General features: G+C 33.7%; 1 protein-coding gene across 2 annotated transcripts in view; it reads right to left on the bottom strand.

The window, feature by feature from the left end:
- Positions 1-1,126: 1,126 nt before the first annotated feature.
- The window catches only part of LOC140052597 (tyrosine-protein kinase receptor Tie-1-like), a 43,103-nt gene continuing 19,920 nt past the window's right edge, over positions 1,127-24,309 (bottom strand). For both annotated transcript variants that reach the window (XM_072098235.1, XM_072098236.1), the window contains 13 exons: positions 13,604-13,820; positions 12,702-12,983; positions 11,984-12,286; positions 11,067-11,323; positions 9,028-9,343; positions 8,591-8,701; positions 7,723-7,913; positions 7,406-7,528; positions 5,793-5,863; positions 5,615-5,655; positions 5,322-5,418; positions 4,795-4,894; positions 1,127-2,084 (listed from right to left, as the gene is read on the bottom strand). In XM_072098235.1, coding sequence (XP_071954336.1) covers positions 1,965-2,084; positions 4,795-4,894; positions 5,322-5,418; positions 5,615-5,655; positions 5,793-5,863; positions 7,406-7,528; positions 7,723-7,913; positions 8,591-8,701; positions 9,028-9,343; positions 11,067-11,323; positions 11,984-12,286; positions 12,702-12,983; positions 13,604-13,820 — 2,229 coding nt within the window. In that variant the 3' untranslated portion in view covers positions 1,127-1,964. The remainder of the gene's footprint in view (positions 2,085-4,794; positions 4,895-5,321; positions 5,419-5,614; positions 5,656-5,792; positions 5,864-7,405; positions 7,529-7,722; positions 7,914-8,590; positions 8,702-9,027; positions 9,344-11,066; positions 11,324-11,983; positions 12,287-12,701; positions 12,984-13,603; positions 13,821-24,309) is intronic.

The raw sequence follows: 24,309 nt of genomic DNA, 5'->3' as shown, positions 1-24,309 counted from the left end.
GTTCACCTTGCAACAACCTTAGTTTCAAATATTTTCTCTCTTTTAAACACAAGGGAGCAGTTAAAATAATAGATTTGACCCTAAAGGTGACTGGAAACAGGCACTTTCCATCAATCAATAGTGTCCCTTTGGAAGACGAAAAAAAAACCCAGATATATTTGGCCATTAATCATAGCCATTTCAGTTTTTTGTTTATTTTAAAACATATCGCGCGTGTGTGAATGTACAGTAGTTAAAGAATAGGAATTATACTGCAAATTAATAAAGATCAAATTAAATATACGCCATAAAGAATCAGAATATATTGTGGGAAATAGTATTATAAAATTACATAGGGAGATTTGATTATAAGACATTTTTCGAGTGAAATCCCGATAGCTGAGTTTTATTGAGTAAGCTTGCAGGAATAACTGTAGGATATCTTCCTGTGTCCCGTTAGGACCGAGATGTCTGCCTTCTTGGGCCCACTCTGTCACGGCAGTTAGTTTCAAAAGATGATTAAATTCAATAATGTATTAATAATTATTAGGATGGTATTCATTTGAATAAACGCCTCTCCAATAAAACATCACTTTGAATAATAACCCCCCCCCCCCACCCAACTATCTAATAAACGTCCATCCACATATTTATAACAACACAATTATACTATTTGTATTAGAATTCACCTCACTGTTATTTACAATTTACCAAGTATTTGTTATTCTTTTTTAGCACTTTTCATATCTATTAGAGGATTTCATTTGATTATAAATGTTACCATATTATTAAAACTACAAAATTTAACATATATCCCTCGAATAAGCACCTCCCTCAAATGACCTCCGCCTCCCCAAAGGGCCCTACCAAACAATAAAAACTGTACTTTAAAATGTTATTAATCATCTACTGTAAAACACTGTGAAACAAAGGAGTTTAGTTTTACGAATGTCAAGCATTTTCAATAATGGTAACCGACAGAAAACGTATAAGTAGAACATTATCATTCCGAAAACCATCGTCTACACTTCCTAGAGGGGGAGCGAGCGAAGCGAGCTCACCCTCTAGTTATTAACATTATAAAACTCAAACTGTATGTTATTTCAAATTAATAAAATCACCAACCATGCCCAACTGACATTGTCACATTTATTTGATAAACAAATATGTAAAATATAGAAAAGTATATATATATATATTATTAAAATTTTGATTTTTGTACAAAATAATAACAAAAGAAATAATGTATATAAAACTATTGAAATTGCATAACTTACATTTACTCTAATGATATGCTGACTATAATAACTATCCGTACCGATGGTACGGTTCTAGAAACACAAACAAAATATCTGTTTCTAACATAATTTAAATTAACAAAGTTTAAATACATTTTCAAAGTTTTCGAGAAAAAAAATGTTTGAGACTTTAGAAATTTAGATATATTTTGTTTATGGGGGGACGGTAATCACACTGATTTTATATAGACCTACACAATAATATTCAAAATCAACAAATATAACCCCCACGACACGCACACATCCCAATAATGATCTAAACATTAGACTAGCATACACTTTCTAAAAACGCTGCATTGGTAATTATGTCTACGTTTTAATTTTTTTATTTTTATTTTTAATATTTCAATATTTCTTTACAAATATTGTTTTTCTTTTCAATCACTTTTGTATAGGCCTATTCATATTTATTACGTACAGTAATGCATGTTAAAAGTAGTTCAATTCCATTTGTTATCGGTATTGGTTGAAATGACTTATTTCCATTAGGTCGACACGACACCCACAATTGGGTTCCTAATAACAATTCCGTTTGGCTTCCTTTTACCATTTTATGTGACACAACCAGAGTGACTTTCGTCTTAGGAATGTAATAATTTATTTACAGTTGCAACGCAATGATGGGAATGTTATATTTCACCAAAATAAATATTTACAAGTCTTCTATTCTTCATTTGTCATTTATTTTCAACACTTTGATGTGTTAAGTAAGAATGATGCCGCACTATTTCCTGGTGGATTGATATCATCATCTGTGTTGATATCTACATAGGTAAATCCTTCATTATTTTCAACATTCACATACGTCTGCAAATATTTAAAATACGATTGTTAAATATACAGTTAAGTATTTCTGTGCAAAGTAGGATTTAGACGATTAAAAAGTTTGTTATAAGTGACATCACATAAGCTTATACATGTATTTCAGATTTTGGTTAATTGTATACAATAAAAATGTGTTACAGAAATCACAATGAAAAAACCCAATGAATTTCTCTTAAAATGGTCAGAATTCTGACAAAAACCATACAAACTTTGTGCTATTACAACCAGACAGACTTTGTGCTATAACAACTAGACAGACTTTCTGCCAGAAAAACCAGACAGACTTTCTGATAAAAACTATACATACTATCTGCTATAAACCAGACAGACCTTTTGCTAAAAACCAGTGGCCGTATTCACCAAGCACATTTAAGTGAGATATTTCCCTTAAACATTAAGTATTTCACTTAACTCAATAAATATTTAATTATTTCCTTTAAATTGTATTTACTTAGATAGGAGATTTGTTTTAATTTTAAGGGTAAGTGATTCCCTCAGCCTAAGTGTGAATGGTGAATACGGCCACAGACATATTTTCTTCTGCTATAACAACCAGGCATACTTTCTGCTATAACAACATACATACTTTCTGCTATAACAACCAGGCATACTTTCTGCTATAACAACAGACATACTTTCTGCTCTACCAGACAGACTTTCTTCTATAAAAACAGACATATTTTCTGCTATAACAACCTAGACTTGCCCCAAGTCTCTAGTTATTGCCTTTCTTATGTTAGCCCAAGTCGAAGTTTCGATTTTTGTCTGAAAGTTTATCCTCCATAAGAAATAATTATTTTTACTGAATTAAAAAGGGACTTATGTACAGTTACTGAATGCTATTGGGACATTTTTTAAGATAAAACAATGTGCTCTATTTTTTTTACAGTAATAGTAAATCATTTTTAATTAAAGCTAGGACAGAAATATTGAAAACATTTCCACCTCTTAATATGAATTCATTTTTAGATATTTAAAAAAATTATTTGTACTGCTTGACGTTTTGTTGTAACTGTGTGTATATATATATCCCCAGTTGTGGGGACTTTTTCTCATTCTCACAGATTTCCTCATCTTATCGTTCAGTATCACCGGGGTGGGGGTTTAGAATAACTGTTCTATGCCTAATGTGTTATATAATATGTGTTATAATGGTTAGGACATCTGCATATCAAGCAGGGGGCCGAGTTTGAGTCTCGGTTGGGGTGACTTTTTCTCATTCTCACAGATTTCCTCATCTTTATCGTTTCAAATTAATTAATTCAATTTCAAATTAATTAATTAAATTTCTTTGCCTGATGTGTTTATATATATATATATATATATATATATATATATATATATATATATATATATATATATATATATATATAAACAAATCAGGCAAAGAACATTAATTCTTAACCGCCCAATGATATACTGAAATTTAATTAATTAATTTGAAACGATAAAGATGAGGAAATCTGTGAGAATGAGAAAAAGTCGCCCCAACCGAGACCCGAACTCGGACCGCCTGCTTGATATGCAGATGTCCTAACCATTAGACCACTGGGGCTTTCATGGTTGGTATTGTTCAAACTCGATTGGATAGCGACTCTTTAACATTCTTGGCGTGGTATATATATATATATTTGCATGTGTTGATGTCGTCAAGTACCTAGACGTTGAACTGGGTGGTAATTTTAAGCGCAATGCTCATGTCAGGAATAGAATAAGTAAATATCAGAAAGATTTCTATGCATTGCAAGGAACTGGCATGTGTAAATATGGTTCGTCTACAGATGTAAAACTACATGTCTGGAAAACAGTCCTGATACCAACTCTTACGTATGGCCTACAATGTGTAAATCTGAGCAAGAAGGATATTCTTGACTTAGAAAAAACACAATTAGTAGAAAAAGTAATTTAATTAAAGCAGCGTTAGGTTTACCTAAATTGTGTAGAAACACTGCTCTCCTTCACCCTTTAAATCTTTTCTATTTGTAATATTGTCTTTAATAGTACATACCGCCATAATATTTTAAAAATGTGTAAATTTGGGGATTGTGTCATTCATGGTATCTGTAATAGCGTTAAGTATGCCCTTTTTCACAAGGATTTTGACACTTTATTTAACTTGTTAAACCATTTTAATCTAATTCGTCTGAATCTTTATTTTGATATGTTTTATTTTGCTAAACAGTTTTTATATGTTTCTCTTAATTAATGATACTTCCAATAAGTTGTGATATATTATTATTTAAAAAAAACGTTTTAATTACACTAGTATAATTGTAGACAAAATTCAATAGTAAAATTTATATGACCGACTTCTGTCGTAAACGATAATGTCAATTAGTCTTACATTCATCTGAATGATGACTAAGCCAGGACTGTTTAAAGCACCTTTGGCTGGTCCCAACATTGACCAAGGGCTTCTCTTGTCCAGTGCCCACCTTAACCAGAGGAGAGGCATACGTCAATACGTCTGAGGCAGATACTAGATGCAGGGGCTGCCATAAGAGTCAGAAGTGCTGATTTCAAATGCCTAATGGGACCCCAGCTTCATATACAGCACCCGGTATTCCTAGATGGTCTCCCATTCAAGCTTTAATCGGGCCCAACCTTGCTTATCTTCGGTGATTTGGCGAGAACCAGTGTTTCAACGTAGTAAGGCCCGTATAAAATAGTAAAAAATAATGCACATTTTTACCTTTGTGGCTTGAACCAGTCTGTTTATTGCAATATATAACTGTGCGAAGGTGGGTCGTTCATGTGGTCTATCCCTCCAGCAATGTCGCATAATGTCATACCTATAAATAGTTATCGCATGTACAAATTACATCAGCAGGGCAACACAACAGTATATCTCATAAATATAACAGTACACAATATACTGGCACTAGGCCTACTATTATAATAATGTGTTCTCTATGTACAACAAGTCAGTGCTGTACGTAAAAACACCAGTTACTTGGTTGCAAGGAGTGGTATTAAAATACTGTGCTACATTCACATTGCACAGAAACCAAATTTAGGCATACTATAATAGAATTACTTAACGAGAAAGTCGTCTTGTAATATTAATAGTTAATTAATTGTCGATCTTCCTTTATTGTATGTTCAGTTATTTGTAGCACTCGATAGCATGCACTAAGATCAAGTGCAAACAGTAGTAGTATAGCAAACTTCTCAAATTTATAAATTTGCTTTATTATTTAATCAATTTGTCATGCTTACACTTCATTGTCACAGTTTAAGGGTTTTTCCATCCTGTAGCCCATTGGTAGCTTTTCATAAAGTTCTGCGCACGTCATACCTGGGTACGGCGTGCCTCCTGTTGAAAGGATGAAGTACTGTAAATTAGGCCTACCACAAATATACTTTAATAACACACAAATAGTAATAGTAGATTTTTGTTACACAACTAAAGCATTTAGGATCTTTACTAGTATTTGGAAGAAATTACCCGCTGACTTTAAATGTGTATATTATTTCAATACTTATTTTATTATAAATAAATCCACACTCACCCAACGTAACAATCTCCCACAATAAAATTCCGAATGACCACCTGAAATAACAACAGCATTTTATTAGTTGTTAGGCCTTCCTAATTTACGGTTTTATTTGTCAGGCCTACATAAGCATTTAATTAATAATTACTCATTAATGTTGTCATGCATACGAAGATGACAAAGTCTAACTTACACATCGCTTTTTGTGGTATATACACTATAATTTATAGATTCAATTGCCATCCAACGAACAGGTAATCGACCCTAAACAAATAAAACATAAATTTGTTACAAACATCCCTTTTGCGATGAATTGATAAATGTATCAATCATCCTACACTTAAATGTATTCATTATTGCGATCACTTTTTATTTATCCTGTCACTGCAAGCATGGAGCTATAATATGATATTTAGGTATAGATGTGACCCATTTGACTTTCAAGAAGTTACTTTTTGGTATCGGTAGCTGTCATTGATAAATAAATGGATATTGATTTAAGTTGGGTTTAGTGCCGAATGTTTTTTCCTTGTATTTCTGTCTTGTGAACCCTTTCTCCATTTCAAATATTAATAAAGCATAGCAAACGCAACCATAATTGAAGTGTGTGATAAAATAAAAGATCTTATAGAAAGTACTTCGTAAGATCTTTGATAAAATGTTATATCACAGAGGCATAGGCTGGGAGTGCGTTTAGGTTTTAGAAGAGTTTTTTAGGGACCTAGCAAGTTTGTTTTAAAAATGTTCTTAGCTCCACCCCAACTACGATGGGCTGGTCCTGTAGACTTATAATTTCGTTTATATATCAATGTGTAATCGCGATTTCCAAAGAACTAGCAGCTAAAACTTTCAAAATTGTCTTAGATCAGCCCTGTAGCGCCTCCATCGCAAAGAAAAAAAAGCTAAAATGCTGCTCTGTGCTGTAGTGTTAAAAAGTTACTAATTAATTTAGCTATATAAAAAACTGAATATTGTCACAGCGAGGTATAGCATTTAAATAAAACACTAGCCTGCAAAGGTTTACACAACAATTTACATATCAAGTTATTATAACATAGCTAATATATTTCATTGCCCAAGGACTAGTTCATTCAAATGATAACCCCAGTCCTTCATGAATATGCGAAGCTTTTCTGAACAGATTTGGAGGTGCAAGTAAGTCTCCAAAACCCTCAGCATCGTCAACAACTAGATTGTTCCCGACAATTGGAAATCAATGTACAGTACAGTCAAAATTATTTAAATCGATCTCGCCCACACTTCAGTTACGTGTTTTTGCTGCTAAACACACGCATTACATACGAACAAATATTGTGACATGAAAAGTTGTTTAGGAGTTATTTTTCAATGATAACATATTTTGGAATTCGGAGTTGAGCGGGACAGCTGAAATCTGCTTTAAGTAAAATAAATAAATGAAATGAAAAAATATAAATGTAATTCGGCGCCAAAGTGTTCATAAATTATTCCGTTTATAGTTATCTGGAATAACCATTGTGTATAAAGTTATAAATAAAGGCAATATTTTTCCTTATGTTTCTTGACCTTGTGTCTTAAAATATGAAAATGGATGAACTTATTTTCCCCTACGGTAGGTCACCAATGCTACCGGTAATAATTGTTTGTTTAATTCTGTGAGGTCAAGTCATGAATACATTTAATTAATGGTATATTTGTCACACTGAGGTAAGTATTCAGAACAAATGTTTCTTGTACAATTAGTGGCTCATGGCAATACACCAATTACCGGATAGGTTGTTTTATGTCACAAAATGTAATCGATGAACTAAAAAATGTACTACTCACTGCTGTCGTTTTTACGTAAACTTCTTCGCTTCTTGACAGTCCAAAATCTGTAACTTTAGCAACAATATTTCCGCCGTCTGCACAAAGTAGAATATTCCTGGCAGCTAAATCACGGTGGACACACTTAAGTAATATAGAAATAGTTATAAATAGTTGTACACATTACATGAACAAATAAACAGAAGTAATACAAACCAAATATTCATGATATAGAAATGTTAGAAATAGAATTTGTCATACAGACACATGGATTTGTGTAGGTCAATCATTATTTGATAGATTTTTCATTGCAAGATTAACGCATCGTAGTTACGTACCCCCTTCTCCGAGAGATGTTTCATTCCGAGACTAACATCTGCAGCAATCTGCAGTAGGTTTTCAGATGAAAGTGTCGATGCTAAATTTGTTTTATTGGCATATGTTGGGTCTGTTTCCAAACAGCGACTTCGTCGTAAATAGTTAAGCAAGTTGCCATATTCTGCAAATTCGGTTGCTACATACAGTACTCCTATAAGCAAACATTTAACTAATTATAATATTATCAAAAGACCGTTCATATTAATACCAAAATAAAGCTTTTGGTATGGATTTTACCAATTATGATAATTATTATTATATAGAAATTCTACAATTAGGCCTATTGTGTCCTTTAAAATAAAGTCATCTAGTAAAATATATATTTCTTAAAGGTACAGTGAGATTATACAGCTATGCTTATTATGCATTATCCTAAATCTATGTACATATGTACATTTTTTTCCGGAATTTTCATCCTACTGACCCATTTGACCCCAAGAACACCAAATAAATGAAAGGTGGTACTAGTCAAATCGTCTGCAACTACTAGTAGTTTAAAAAACATGAACCTAGACAACTAATTTAAGCAAACACTGACTTGTGTAATATGGAATAATGAATAAAATAAATTAATTATTATTAATTAAATTAATAAAAAATATGGGTTCATAGTTCCTAATATGAATACTCATACCGACTTGGAATTAGTCCAGTATCGCATGTGTATCACATGTGGTGCCTGTTTAGTACGGTACGGTACAGGCTTAAAAATGAGAAACACCGCCATCTACCGGATAATTAAATACAGTATACTTCAAATTATCGTGATGTCGGTTCAACAAGCTTAGATCGTTGATGTATTTCATGCGATGTTTTTTTTTTGTTTACCTTGATATTCTGATGCACCAATGAGATTTACAATATTTGGGTGGTAGCCGACTTTAGCCATTATCATCAATTCACCAAAAAAATCTCGTCGGTCATTATCATTCGCACCCTCTATAGAAGAGAAATACATTTTAAAAAGTAATTATGTATTTCAAATTCATCCATATTATTAGTCCGATGTTATATTTACGATACTAGTATTACTTCAATATTTACATATTTACATGAAGCACATTCCGTTTAGCATTGTGACATGTTCACATTCGCTATTGAAATGGTAAATTGCTTACAAAGAAAATACAAAAGATGAAATACCGAACATCATGTGCCTTCATATTTGCTATTTCTAGGAGAACATTACCACATCTATAGAATTTTGATTATGAACATTGCAATACCTAGTTTTTATTTTATTTATTATTCATCATCTTTCATACCTTTTAACATTTTCACCGCTGCCTGTATCGCGGCTCCTTCCTTCTTAACCACTCCTTTCATGACTTGTCCAAAGTTTCCTTCAGCAATTAAAAAGTTTTCTAGTATCATATTTTCCCATGGAATCCTGTAGTATTCTGCCTGAGGTGACAACGGTGGCATTGGACTCTTGCAAGTTGGAGACATGGGTCCTGGGGATAGCGGTGGGGAGCCCGTCCCGGAAAATGAGAACATACCAGGAGAAGCAATCCCCGGGGAGCGTTGTATTGCTACACCTGTTTCGTTGTATTCATTTGATAACGATCGTTCTCTTAGTAACTACAAATATAGAAAAACAAAATATTATCAATTGATATTCTATTGTGTTTTATTACTTAGGGCTTAGAAAAGTCGCCAGTTGAAACTCAAGTCTGCTTCACGAGCATAGACTCTTAAAATTAAATTTCTGGCGGTTTCTTTAATTCTGTTTGGATAACTCTTCATCTTTCATTATTTAGTGGAATACTATAATACTAACTAGAATTTAATTCGTTACTGATGAATTATAGGTGATCATTTTATAATTTTACTGACATTTACTTTAAAAAGAAATCACAATTTCGGTAAGGTAATGAATAATAAATATTAATAAATATAAGATTTGGAAGAAAATATGGCACGTAGAAGAGCGGTGCGCGCTCTTTGAAAATTTGTATAACTTCGACTAAAAAATTGTAAAAACTACTTTTTATCTTGAACTGGCCATATGATTACAATAGACTTAATTTTTATAAGGATTCATATCTACATTTCATCAGCTTTCATAATAAATTATAATCATCAAGGTAACCTTCAATTATGAAGAACTGTAAGATATTCAAATATACAGCGAAGGTGAAATTACACGACCTACGTTATTCAAGTTTTTAAAACTTGAATAAATGAAAATGGTGGCAACTCATGAGAAAGTCAATTAATTGAGCAATCACATACTAAAATTTAAGCGAAAATTGGGAACAAAATAACCGAGATGCCCTCTGTTGAATGTGATAATCTATGACGAAAGAGAAAAAAAAAACCTAATTTTTTAATTCAAGTGGCCATTTAATGACGTCAATTGTTTACGTCAAATGTTTACATGCATTTATATCTACCACTCAATGGCTTTCTAAATAAGTTTAAACAATTGGGGTTCATCGTGCATCCTGAAGAATTATTTTCATTTTAATAATGCCTTATTTTTTTACCATTTCAACACTTTTGTGCAATTAATGTGCGCATTTTGTCATTTTTAATGTGCTCGTATAGCGTTATTTTAAGTCGGAATGGACTCAAATTAAGTGAATGTACTTTTTTGAGTAGAATGCGATTTATACAAAACATTCGTATTAGTAATGTTTAGAAACACGCAAATGGCTTAAATCATTCTCTAAATTGACCAAAACTTAATTTTGAGCTTTTTATGACAAGTTAAGGAGGTATGATTGATAATGTGATTTTATGAAATGGCGTATAAATGATGTCACAGATGAGTGATCAAGCTGAAAAGCTTATTAGGATTAGATTAGGTTGTTTGAAAGATATTGAGATAATTGTTACATGACGAATTATAGGTGAACGTTCTTATAATTGTGCTGAAATTAATTTTTTTTAAATGCACGTACGTTAACATACGATCGAAAAACGTTGATGTATGCCATCCTATAGGCTTATAGTGCTGAGTTGTGCCTAATATATGCCATTATACAATATGTACAGTATATACTGTATACCTAAAATTATTACACGACCTACGTTATTCAAATTTGTACTCGTGACAACGTCATCAAAATCATTTTTAATGTGCTCGTATAGCGTTATTTTAAGTCAGAATGACGAGTTTGGTTATCCGCCCGCAACAAAACGTAACTTCATTCAAGTACTTTTGAGTTATAACTTTTCCAAAAAGTAGCTTATTCAAAATTGAACTGTCCTTTCAGTATAATAATATAGAAAAAATTATACAATAGAGTTGACATTCTTAATTACTTGTGGAAGAGTATTGAATGTATCTTTAATTTACCTGCTGGAAATTGACGCTTTGTATACTGTCAAGTCGACCCATGTTCCTGTCACGTGCTTTACGCATGTTTGTTGACCAATACATAATCCCGAATAGAATTAGAGCAAGCACAACAACTCCTATAACTGCTGCAACTATAACTCCCATTTGTGATGAATAGGCTAGATGTTTAGTTTCAGAAGTGATAGGAGTTTGAAGCTCAAATTTGTTTCCATTTAATGTCAGCGCTGGTAACTTTGTAGGTATACTTGTCGTGGCTAAAAAATAAATTTTTCAGCATTAAAAAATACACTGGACTAATTATAAAGTAAAAAGTACTGCAAATTGTGAGCTACAGTAAACCTCTTACAAGATTCACTAATGAACATAACGAATTATGTATAATGATGATGAATTACCCGAAGGTAGTTTACAGAGTTATAACCCATGTGCAATTTAAAGAACCCATCATTCGAGACAGGGGATAGGACAGTGATTAATTTACTGTTGGTGTTAAACATGGCCACATGTGCCTAAAGACATAACAATAACAACTAGAAAAAGATATACTACTGTCGTACTGCCTACTGTAAAATTCTGCTACATAAGATTTCTGCCGAAAATAAAAATATTTTTATTTTTGTGTCTAATGCTGTGTGTGATTAGGCTAATTTCACTACAACCTTGTGAATTTGTTGTAATGGTTATACATCCATTTTCTCGTGTCTTTTAACACTAGCAGGGCTGAAAACAATAATAATAGTGGTCCAAAATTGGAGTGATCCTTGACGACATATCTATCTGTGGTTTTAATTAGGTAAAGATCTGATAATAACTTTTTAATTATTCCTGATTACAAACAGACACACGCTATCGACTACATAACCTCATTGACGGAGGTAATAATAATGCATGATTTACAAAATTGGGTAACTTACAGGGGGTCGGTATTGTTGACGCTATGAAATCATCACTCCATGGACCAAAGCCCATGACAGTAAACGCCCGTACAAGAAATGTATATTGTTGATTTTCCTCCAATGTTTCAAAAATAACTCTAGGAATATTGACAGTAGCTGTTTTAATCATGTATGTATCACGTGATGTTTTTCCTTCATACAATTCGTATTCATAGTGAGTTATTATTCCATTTCTTTTATTCTTACTAGGTTCTTTCCATTTAAAAATTAGGTTGTTCTTCGAAAACTCGTATGTGGTATTCAGTGGTGGACCAGTAGGTACTGTGGAACAAGATGGTGTTATAAACATATGTTTTTTGTACTTCAAATTAGGCCTACATAGATGTGAAAGCACGGTTTCCCATCTTATAAAGTTATTTAGAATAATTTATTTACCACCACAGCAAGTGGGTGCACCTTTAGCTAAATATAACTGATTTAAACCCTGTTTATACGTCTATGGATCCAATTGTGGATAATCGCATTTCATCAGTTATAGTATTGGTTATACAGTTTTGATATGTCAGATCATTTCAAAAGAAATAAAGACAGAAATGAAGACGAAAAGAAAGGAAACAGAATTACAAAACTTATTATAAAACAATAAATATGAAAAATAATTAAATAAAATAACAATAATTATACAACAGTAACAATAATAACAACAGTAACAGCAACAACAACAATAGCTACATACCAGACTGTTGTGTGGTAGCGTTCATGGTGGAAACTTTTCCAAGCTTCGTTGTCTTGGCACTGACCATGATAATATAGTTAGTGTGTGGCTTCAGGTTTTGAATGTAGAAAAAGTGTTTGTAATCAGGTGCATTAAGTGTCTTAACTACACCGGTCCTTCGTTCAATGTAGGTTATATTAAATGATTTGATTTTGCCATTTGTGACACTCGGGTCCTTCCATGTTACCAATATATTGTCACTGGCCTGAACAGTTACTTTCATCTCTTGTACAGGTCCCGGAGCTGTTCACCAATAAAAATAATAGTGCATAGATAAAACTCAGAATTTCTTTCCCTACCGTAAATTACAGCACATTAAAGATTGATATAATCAAAGACATTATTCCTGTAATTTTTGACGTTTTGTAAAAATAATGCATTTATATTACTTTAAAAACGTTATTGTCATTCTTGTCATCATAAATGTACGTTATGGTTAATCATGGGTAAATTATGATACTACTACCTAAGTCGTTCGCGTCGGATGTTATCTCTTAGACGCACAGGCATTGTTTAAGTACTGACCATAGCCTAATGTTTTGTCTTTTGTATTGTTTGCCAAGCCAACCCAACCTGGTAACTAAAATGATTCAATTTTCACGTCGGCTTGGGTTGAGAAAATTGTTAAAATAATATTATGAGCCTTTAATCTGATATAATCATGCGGACACAAACAAATTCAACCAATCTTATATAAATATCCAGATGGTTAGAGTTAGAGTTAGAGCACTGAGACGATGCACGATTTGGCGGTACGCAAGTTTTAATTTTTGTTATTAGGCCTAAATGTTGATTGGTTGCTTAACATGATAGGATTCAATCAAGAATTCTAGTTTTTTAATATAAGACATAAGTCGCTCTACCTCCATCTTGTGTTCGGACGCTTTTCGGTACACTGAAAGGTCCTCGGCCTCCACAGCTTTTAGCCAACATTTGGCAATAGTAAAGCTTTGCCATTTGCAGTCCTGTTATGTCACATTGGTGTGCATCTGGTGTGGTGACTGAAGTCTCTTTCCAATTTAAAGTTCCCTTCATTCGGCATGAAATGACGAACTCCGTTATGCTGACGGATGTTTTCAACTATAAGTAAATAAAACGTATTGCACATTGATACTTGTTTTTTTATGACACAATGCCTATTAGCACATTACCACATGATATAAAGATTAAATATACACAAATTAGATACAAAATGAATTATTGATTTTGATATAATATGCACAAAACATAAATTTACCCATTTGTTCTATTTTAATTTTAAAATTTCGGCAAACACATTTATATAAACATAACAATACAAAAAATAGCTAGATTGCGCCAATGAGTGGCAAAAGAAGCCAAAAGACTCTACAGCTCAGTATATCAGTCGGTCGGTTGGTCGGTCGGTAAACACTAACTTGAGCACGCGACTGCAGCCATGTATATGGTCTTGTTTGCTATCGGTTTTAGATGTTTAAAGGTTGTTGCTGTTAATAATCAGCGTATTTAAAATCAAACAATTCTGTAGCCTGTATAAAATATTTAAGACAAAAATAAGTGATATAATGCTTTTAGATACAATAGTGTTCAATTTAAGTGCAAGTAATCTGTCTGCATAAGACTGTTTCAAAGTTCGCTGGTGAAGTATAAATCGGCTGGCTCCTCTTATAATCTTTTCTATCTTATCTATGTGAAATTGTTTGTAAGGATACCAGATATGATGGAATAGAAGCAAATTGAATTCTCGACCATGTTAGCACTTGGCACTTTTTAACATTAGGAGTAAGCAAATTCATAGAAGACTACCATAGAATAGTATCAATATCCTGCTGCATGGATAAAAAATCATCATTAGATTGTAAACATTTAGAAATAAAAGTATCATCAGAATATTGGTATGGCTGCGTCTGTAAATGCAGGTGTAGGTCGTTCATGTATATTATATTAAATAACAAGGGCCCCAATACGGACCATGGAGGAACATTTTGCCATTGAAGACAAAACGCTGGCTACGGCCAATAAGAAATGAATGAAAAAAAAGTAAATCATCAACTCCAAAAAATGTGTTTTAGTTTAGCTGCTATCAATGTTGAATGCGAAATTGAGTCAAATGAACGACTATAATCCAGTGCTACAATGTCAATTCCAGGAACACTCATATCAAGTGAGTTAATCCAAGAAGTTGTGGCTTCAGCAAGCAAGGTCGAGCATGATTTTCCAGGAGTCTAGTAAAACCGTGCTGTGCATCGTACAAGAGACCAAACTCATGCAGGTGGCTGCGAAGTACATCTGCACTTAAGTTTCTAGCACTTTCCAAGAAAGCGAAGTTAGTGCAACAGGCCGGTAATTCTTTAATTCAGATGTATGTTGGCTTCTTTCCAGGCCTGAGGCACTTTCCACAATTTAAACTATAATTATATATGTAGGTTAACAAAGGTGACAAAGAAGCAGCACATAACTTTATAATGGATGATGTCATATGGCCGAGCGGTTAAGGCAGGGGCGCCGTTTATCGTACCTAAAGAGCCAACAACAACATCGGCAAGGGTTCGAGGCCGACTCGCTCCTAGTTCTGGTGGTGGAACAAGTCTTCTCGGATAAGGACTATAAACCGTAGGTCCAGTGTACACAGTTATAACCTGTGTGTACTTTAAAGAACCCAGTTCATTATTCGAAAAAGAGTAGGGGGTTACCCCGGTGAACTGGTTCACACAATAGCGTCTGTATCAGGGGGATTACCACCTATCTGATAGGACAGTGATTAATTCACTATTGGTAATCCTTGGCCACAGTGCCTAAAGACATAAAATAAAATAAAATAAAATAAATGTCACATTATCAGGACCAAGACCCTTACTTCCAAGTTAGGAGAGCTAACTTCATGATTGTTTGTACTGTCAGACTGTGTGAAATATGAAAATAATAAATTTAAAGAGTGGGCGATAATAGTGGAGTTAGAGCAAGGGTGTCTATTGATATAAAAACTAGAAGACTGAACAGACTGTCTCTGTTTTTACATAAGACCAGAACTGCTTCATATTATCGGGTTTAGACATCATTTAAATACTTCTACAACGACTTTTCATATATTTTACTTTATTTCTTATCTTTTTGTACGTTTTCCAATGTTCAGTAATACCCGAGTGCGTTGCTCGGTTGGTTACAAGACGCTTGATTTCGGATGAAACCCACGGCATGATTTTCCTCTTTTGTCGTCTGCTGGGAATAGCTACATTAACATAACTCATACACTTTGTTTGAACGTTGTCCCATAATTTGTTTATAGATTCATCATAAATGGAATCCCATGTGATTTTACTAACGCTGTTTTTGAATAGCTTTGCATCTGTCTTATTATAAAAGATATCATACCATTATCAGAGATTGAGAAAGGTTCCATGACACGAACATCGCACACTTGTTGTCCATAGTTAGTAAATTTAAGATCAATGAGTGTGCTTTTAACATTTAATGTAGTGGCAGATCTGGTTGGCTCTTCAACCATCTGATGGAACCCTTAGGATAAAGTCCATTTTAGAACACCAGTAATTTGGTTGCTGGTTTTATGGTCAATATCAAACCAATTGATGTTAAAATTACCCATAAGGACTACTGCTTTGTATTGATAGATATTCAAATGCAAAAGTACTTCTTCAAGTTGGATTGCAGAGTTGTAGTCACTAGGTGGCCTGTTATACACCACATTACCATTTTCCATCGTGTACAGTCAATTCCACCCATACGCATTCAATTTCAACCATAGAGGTATGAAGAATGTTTTGAATCCAGCTCTAGTTTAATTGTCAGCAGGACACCACCACCACCACCACGAGTAGATCTTTTCTTAGAATTACACGAAAGGATGCCATCACTAAAGCCAAACAAGCCATTACAAACGGTATGGATTATACTCATCTTTATTATACTCTTAAGTTTATCTTCATGATCATTTTGAACTTTGAATTTGTTTGGTGACATTTCCTTTTGGACTTAACATTAGGAACATACTCCCAGATCGGTAAAATTATTCCATTGACTACCAAAATTTAAGTTTCAATATTAACCACCATTTAAACTGGTTTTTTTTAGTTTCATTCCAAAATTGTTTATATCTCTACCAAGCTACCTTCTTTGTTTTCTACTCTTATTCAGTCTCCACCCGGTCTCCTTTTGTTGTATTTCCTTTATTCCTGCGTGGTACGGCGGAACAGCACTAGTCCTCAGTTGTACACACGCGCAACAGAGATCAAATTGATACGCCCTCATCTTACAGTATTTTTATTCACAAGGCGGGATCTCCGAAGAGATACTTTTATATATATAAACACAGTAGGCAAAGAACATTAATCCTAAACGGCCCGGTGATATACTGAAATTTAATTAATTAATTTGAAACGATAAAGATGAGGAAATCTGTGAGAATGAGAAAAAGTCGCCCCAACCGAGACTCGAACTCGAACCGTCTGCTTGATATGCAGTTGCCCTAACCATTAGACCACTGGGGCTTTCATGGTATTGTTCTTTAACTCGATCGGATAACGACCCTTTAACATTGTCGGCGTGGTACGGTTGGAACACAACTAGTCCTAAGTTGTACGCACGCGCACCAGAGATCAAATTGATACGCCCTCATCTATAATTCAGTATATTTATTCACTAAGCGGGATCTCGAGAGATACTTTTATATATATATAAACACAACAGGCATAGAAATAAATTCCAAACCGCCCGGTGATACACTGAAAATTATTTAATTAATTTTTGAAACGATATATATATAGATCCAAAGGCAAATTACTGAAAAAAATGACAATGCTGTGGGTATCAGTGGCTGGATCTCAATGGAGATACAAAAAAAAAAGCGAAAAGCTAAATCAAAACGATAAAGTAAACAGCCAGAAAAGTTAGCAGAGCTTTCGGGCAACACTAGCCCTTCATCAGTGCAAGTGAAGGAATTTGGATAACGTCATAGTATAAAGCTGGCAAGTGCTGCCTGGGTGGACAGGAATAAAAGAAATATGACAAAGGGAGCCAGGGTGGAGTATATATATATTTAAAGGAAAACAACAAACCATGCTATGTTCATTGCAAAAGTAATCATCCAGCATCAATAATTAAGAACATCCCTGAAGGCATAAACAAAAGATTAGCAAACATTTCTTCGAATGAAACTGTTTTCAATGAATCAAAGAAACCGTACCAAGAAGCCTTGTATGAAAGTGGATACGACCACAATCTGAAGTACAACCCGACCAATACCAGCGCACAAAATAATGTGAAGAAGACAAGGAAAAGAAATATCATCTGGTTCAACCCGCCTTACAGTGCCAACGTGAAAACCAAAATAGGGCACGAGTTCTTAAAGACTGTAGATGAATGTTTTCCACATAACCATGAGCTAAGAAAAATATTTAATAGAAACACCATTAAAATCAGCTATAGTTGTATGCCTAATATAGGGTCTGTAATATCGGCCCACAACAAAAATGTATTACGTAATGATATGCCCTGTGATAACATCAAGCAATGCAACTGTCGAAATGAATGCCCATTAGATGGGAAATGCCTAACCAGTGGTGTTGTTTATCAGGCTACAGTAACAACAAATGATGATGATAAAGCTGAAACATATGTCGGACTAACCGAAAACACATTTAAATGCAGATATAACGCACACAATAGTTCATTCCGTAATGTTAAATACAAAAACAGCACAACGCTTAGCCAGTACATCTGGAAGCTAAAAGATGATAACATAAAGTATAACATTAAATGGCGAATAATAAAGAAGTGTAAACCATATTCCAATGTTAACAAACGGTGTAATCTATGCTTACAAGAGAAGTATTATATTATATGCAAGCCTGAAACCAGCTCACTTAACCATAGGAACGAATTAGTCAGTGCATGTAGACATAGGAGAAAGTTTCTACTAAAGTATCAGTAATTTAGATAATAAGAATTTGGTTAACAATAGACTGTCCAGGAAATAGAGATGTGTTGTACTTGCTAATTAGCATACTATTGTTCACATAAACAGTTTGCCTTAAGACTTCATTATAGCTTTTTGTATTCACTTGTGACTATCATTCAGAGCCAAGCACCTGAAGATTGAGTTCATACTCATGAAACAGCCTGTAGTGCAATAAAATGTTCAGTTGGTAATTTACTAGCGTCTTTCATTTATTTATATATATATATATATATATAAACACATTAGGCAATGAACATTAATTCGAAACCGCCCGGTGATATACTGAAATTTAATTAATTATTTTGAAACGATAAGATGAGGAAATCTGTGAGAATGAGAAAAAGTCGCCCCAACCGAGACTCGAACTCGGACCGCCTGCTTGATATGCAGATGTCCTAACCATTAGACCACTGGGGCTTTCATGGTATTGTTCAAACTCGATTGGATAGCGACTCTTTAACATTCTCGGCGTGGTACGGCGGAACAGCACTAGTCCTCAGTTGTACGCACGCGCACCAGAGATCAAATTGATACGCCCTCATCTTTAAATATATATAATATATATATAAATAAATGAAAGACGCTAGTAAATTACCAACTGAACATTTTATTGCACTACAGGCTGTTTCATGAGTATGAACTCAATCTTCAGGTGCTTGGCTCTGAATGATAGTCACAAGTGAATACAAAAAGCTATAATGAAGTCTTAAGGCAAACTGTTTATGTGAACAATAGTATGCTAATTAGCAAGTACAACACATCTCTATTTCCTGGACAGTCTATTGTTAACCAAATTCTTATTATCTAAATTACTGATACTTTAGTAGAAACTTTCTCCTATGTCTACATGCACTGACTAATTCGTTCCTATGGTTAAGTGAGCTGGTTTCAGGCTTGCATATAATATAATACTTCTCTTGTAAGCATAGATTACACCGTTTGTTAACATTGGAATATGGTTTACACTTCTTTATTATTCGCCATTTAATGTTATACTTTATGTTATCATCTTTTAGCTTCCAGATGTACTGGCTAAGCGTTGTGCTGTTTTTGTATTTAACATTACGGAATGAACTATTGTGTGCGTTATATCTGCATTTAAATGTGTTTTTGGTTAGTCCGACATATGTTTCAACTTTATCATCATCATTTGTTGTTACTGTAGCCTGATAAACAACACCACTGGTTAGGCATTTCCCATCTAATGGGCATTCATTTCGACAGTTGCATTGCTTGATGTTATCACAGGGCATATCATTACGTAATACATTTTTGTTGTGGGCCGATATTACAGACCCTATATTAGGCATACAACTATAGCTGATTTTAATGTTGTTTCTATTAAATATTTTTCTTAGCTCATGGTTATGTGGAAAACATTCATCTACAGTCTTTAAGAACTCGTGCCCTATTTTGGTTTTCACGTTGGCACTGTAAGGCGGGTTGAACCAGATGATATTTCTTTTCCTTGTCTTCTTCACGTTATTTTGTGCGCTGGTATTGGTCGGGTTGTACTTCAGATTGTGGTCGTATCCACTTTCATACAAGGCTTCTTGGTACGGTTTCTTTGATTCATTGAAAACAGTTTCATTCGAAGAAATGTTTGATAATCTTTTGTTTATGCCTTCAGGGATGTTCTTAATTATTGATGCTGGATGATTACTTTTGCAATGAACATAGCGTGGTTTGTTGTTTTCCTTTAAATAAGGCTTATAGCTTCCATCGTTGAGATTAAGCGTTACATCTAGGTAGTTTATAATTTTCTTATTCGCTTCGATCGTTATCTTTAGATTATGTTCTTTGAATGTGCTGCAGAGATCTTTTTTTATTTTTTCAATAACATGAGGAGTTTCATTAAATGCCGCGAGTCCGTCATCCCTGTACAATCCTATGTTATTACCGTACTTGGGTTCCAGTTTGGCTAGCAGAAACAGACCTATTAACTCGCATGTTTCAGCACCGTCGTAGCTACCCATAGTAACATCGAATGTGGTGTTCCTTTTGCACCAAGCTGTCTCGTCGTTGAATAGTAGTGTATTCTTGGCTTTGTTCATATGCTTTGATGTAACAGAATTTTATCCTTCGATAACTTTGGACCTTCTCAACGAAGCCTTCAACTTTGCTAAAAAATTCACCGATATTACAGAGGAAGAAAGGGAAATAGTAATCAAAGCCAAGAATACACTACTATTCAACGACGAGACAGCTTGGTGCAAAAGGAACACCACATTCGATGTTACTATGGGTAGCTACGACGGTGCTGAAACATGCGAGTTAATAGGTCTGTTTCTGCTAGCCAAACTGGAACCCAAGTACGGTAATAACATAGGATTGTACAGGGATGACGGACTCGCGGCATTTAATGAAACTCCTCATGTTATTGAAAAAATAAAAAAAGATCTCTGCAGCACATTCAAAGAACATAATCTAAAGATAACGATCGAAGCGAATAAGAAAATTATAAACTACCTAGATGTAACGCTTAATCTCAACGATGGAAGCTATAAGCCTTATTTAAAGGAAAACAACAAACCACGCTATGTTCATTGCAAAAGTAATCATCCAGCATCAATAATTAAGAACATCCCTGAAGGCATAAACAAAAGATTATCAAACATTTCTTCGAATGAAACTGTTTTCAATGAATCAAAGAAACCGTACCAAGAAGCCTTGTATGAAAGTGGATACGACCACAATCTGAAGTACAACCCGACCAATACCAGCGCACAAAATAACGTGAAGAAGACAAGGAAAAGAAATATCATCTGGTTCAACCCGCCTTACAGTGCCAACGTGAAAACCAAAATAGGGCACGAGTTCTTAAAGACTGTAGATGAATGTTTTCCACATAACCATGAGCTAAGAAAAATATTTAATAGAAACAACATTAAAATCAGCTATAGTTGTATGCCTAATATAGGGTCTGTAATATCGGCCCACAACAAAAATGTATTACGTAATGATATGCCCTGTGATAACATCAAGCAATGCAACTGTCGAAATGAATGCCCATTAGATGGGAAATGCCTAACCAGTGGTGTTGTTTATCAGGCTACAGTAACAACAAATGATGATGATAAAGTTGAAACATATGTCGGACTAACCGAAAACACATTTAAATGCAGATATAACGCACACAATAGTTCATTCCGTAATGTTAAATACAAAAACAGCACAACGCTTAGCCAGTACATCTGGAAGCTAAAAGATGATAACATAAAGTATAACATTAAATGGCGAATAATAAAGAAGTGTAAACCATATTCCAATGTTAACAAACGGTGTAATCTATGCTTACAAGAGAAGTATTATATTATATGCAAGCCTGAAACCAGCTCACTTAACCATAGGAACGAATTAGTCAGTGCATGTAGACATAGGAGAAAGTTTCTACTAAAGTATCAGTAATTTAGATAATAAGAATTTGGTTAACAATAGACTGTCCAGGAAATAGAGATGTGTTGTACTTGCTAATTAGCATACTATTGTTCACATAAAAAGTTTGCCTTAAGACTTCATTATAGCTTTTTGTATTCACTTGTGACTATCATTCAGAGCCAAGCACCTGAAGATTGAGTTCATACTCATGAAACAGCCTGTAGTGCAATAAAATGTTCAGTTGGTAATTTACTAGCGTCTTTCATTTATTTATATTTGGCTCTACATTTTGTATCGAGCACTTTCGCTTTCATGGTCTGCGTTAAATTCACCACGATTTATATAATATATATATATATATATATATATATATATATATATATATATATATATATATATATATATATATATATATATATATATATATATATATATAATGGTTAGGGCAACTGAATATCAAGTAGACGGTCCGAGTTCGAGTCTCGGTTGGGGCGAATTTTTCTCATTCTTCCAGATTTCCTCATCTTTATCGTTTCAAAAATTAATTAAATAATTTTCAGTGTATCACCGGGCGGTTTGGAATTTATTTCTATGCCTGTTGTGTATATATATATATATATATATATATATATATATATATATATATATATATATATATATATATATATATATATATATATATATATATATATATATATATATATATATATATATATATATATATATATATATATATATATATATATATATATATATATATATATATATATATATATATATATATATATATATATATATATATATATATATATCAATGATGTTGCGTAGCACTGTGTAAATTATATATAAATCATCTATATATAAATTATGGTTAATTCTGACATAGGCGAGCACAATGCAAAAACTTCTCTACAAATCTCCGCCTTGGATACCTACCTTATCTATCCGAGATGTACCGCGAAACGTAGATTTGATAACATTAGTGTGCACGCCGACGCTATTGTTCCATATTTATATCTTAGGAAGATATTATAAAGAGTTTTTTAACAACATTTATGATTTCAACATTGGATTTTCCTCTCAATTTCAATTCTTCCCGGTCAAAGTAATTTCCGGGTTTAAGATAAGTTCACCTTAGTTTCAAATATTTTCTCTCTTTTGTACACAAGGGAGTAGTTAAAATAATAGATTTGACCCTAAAGGTGACTGGAAACAGGCACTTTCCATCAATCAATACAGTGTCCCTTTGGAAGACGAAAAAAAAATTGGCCATTAATCATAGCCAATTCAGTTTTTTGTTTATTTTAAAACATACCACACGTGTGTGAAGGTACAGTAGTTAAATAATAGGAATTATACTGCAAATTAATAAAGATCAAATTAAATATACGCCATAAAGAATCAGAATATATTGTGGGGAATAGTACAGTATTATAAAATTACATAGGGAGATTTGATAAGACATTTGTCGAGTGAAATCCCGATAGCTGAGTTTTATTAAGTAAGCTTGCAGGAATAACTGTAGGCTATCTTCCTGTGTCCCGTTAGGACCGAGATGTCTGCCCATGTTGCAAGCCGTAATGTCTTCTTTCTTGGGCCCACTCTGTCACGGCAGTTAGTTTCAAAAGATGATTAAATTAAATAATGTATTAATAATTATTAGGATGGTATTCATTTGAATAAACGCCCCTCCAATAAAACATCACTTTGAATAATAACAACCCCCCCCCCCCCCCCCACAACCCAACTATCTAATAAACGTCCATCCACATATTTATAATAACACAATTATACTATTTGTAGTAGAATTCACCGCACTGTTATCTGCAATTTACCAAGCATTTGTTATTCTTTTTTACCACTTTTCATATCTATGAGAAGATTTCATTTGATTATAAATGTTACCAAATTTAACATATATCCCTCGAATAAGCACCTCCCTCAAATGACCTCCGCCTCCCCAAAGGGCCCTACCAAACAATAAAAACTATACTTTAAAATGTTATTAATCATCTAAAACACTGTGAAACAAAGTAGTTCAGTTTTACGAATGTCAAGCATTTTCAATAATGGTGACAGAAAATGTATAAGGAGAACATTATCATTCCGAGAACCATCGTCTACACTTCCTAGAGGGGGAGCGAGCGAAGCGAGCTCACCCTCTAGTACTGTAAATTATAGAAACAGTGCTCATATTCGGAACATGATCTCATAATCGCGTCGAATTGGCGAAAGTTC

The sequence above is a fragment of the Antedon mediterranea genome, chromosome 6 (assembly GCF_964355755.1).
Source record: "Antedon mediterranea chromosome 6, ecAntMedi1.1, whole genome shotgun sequence".
Lineage (NCBI taxonomy): Eukaryota > Metazoa > Echinodermata > Crinoidea > Comatulida > Antedonidae > Antedon > Antedon mediterranea.
Note: the sequence above shows the minus strand (reverse complement) of the source record. Positions and strands in the feature narration are given on the sequence as shown.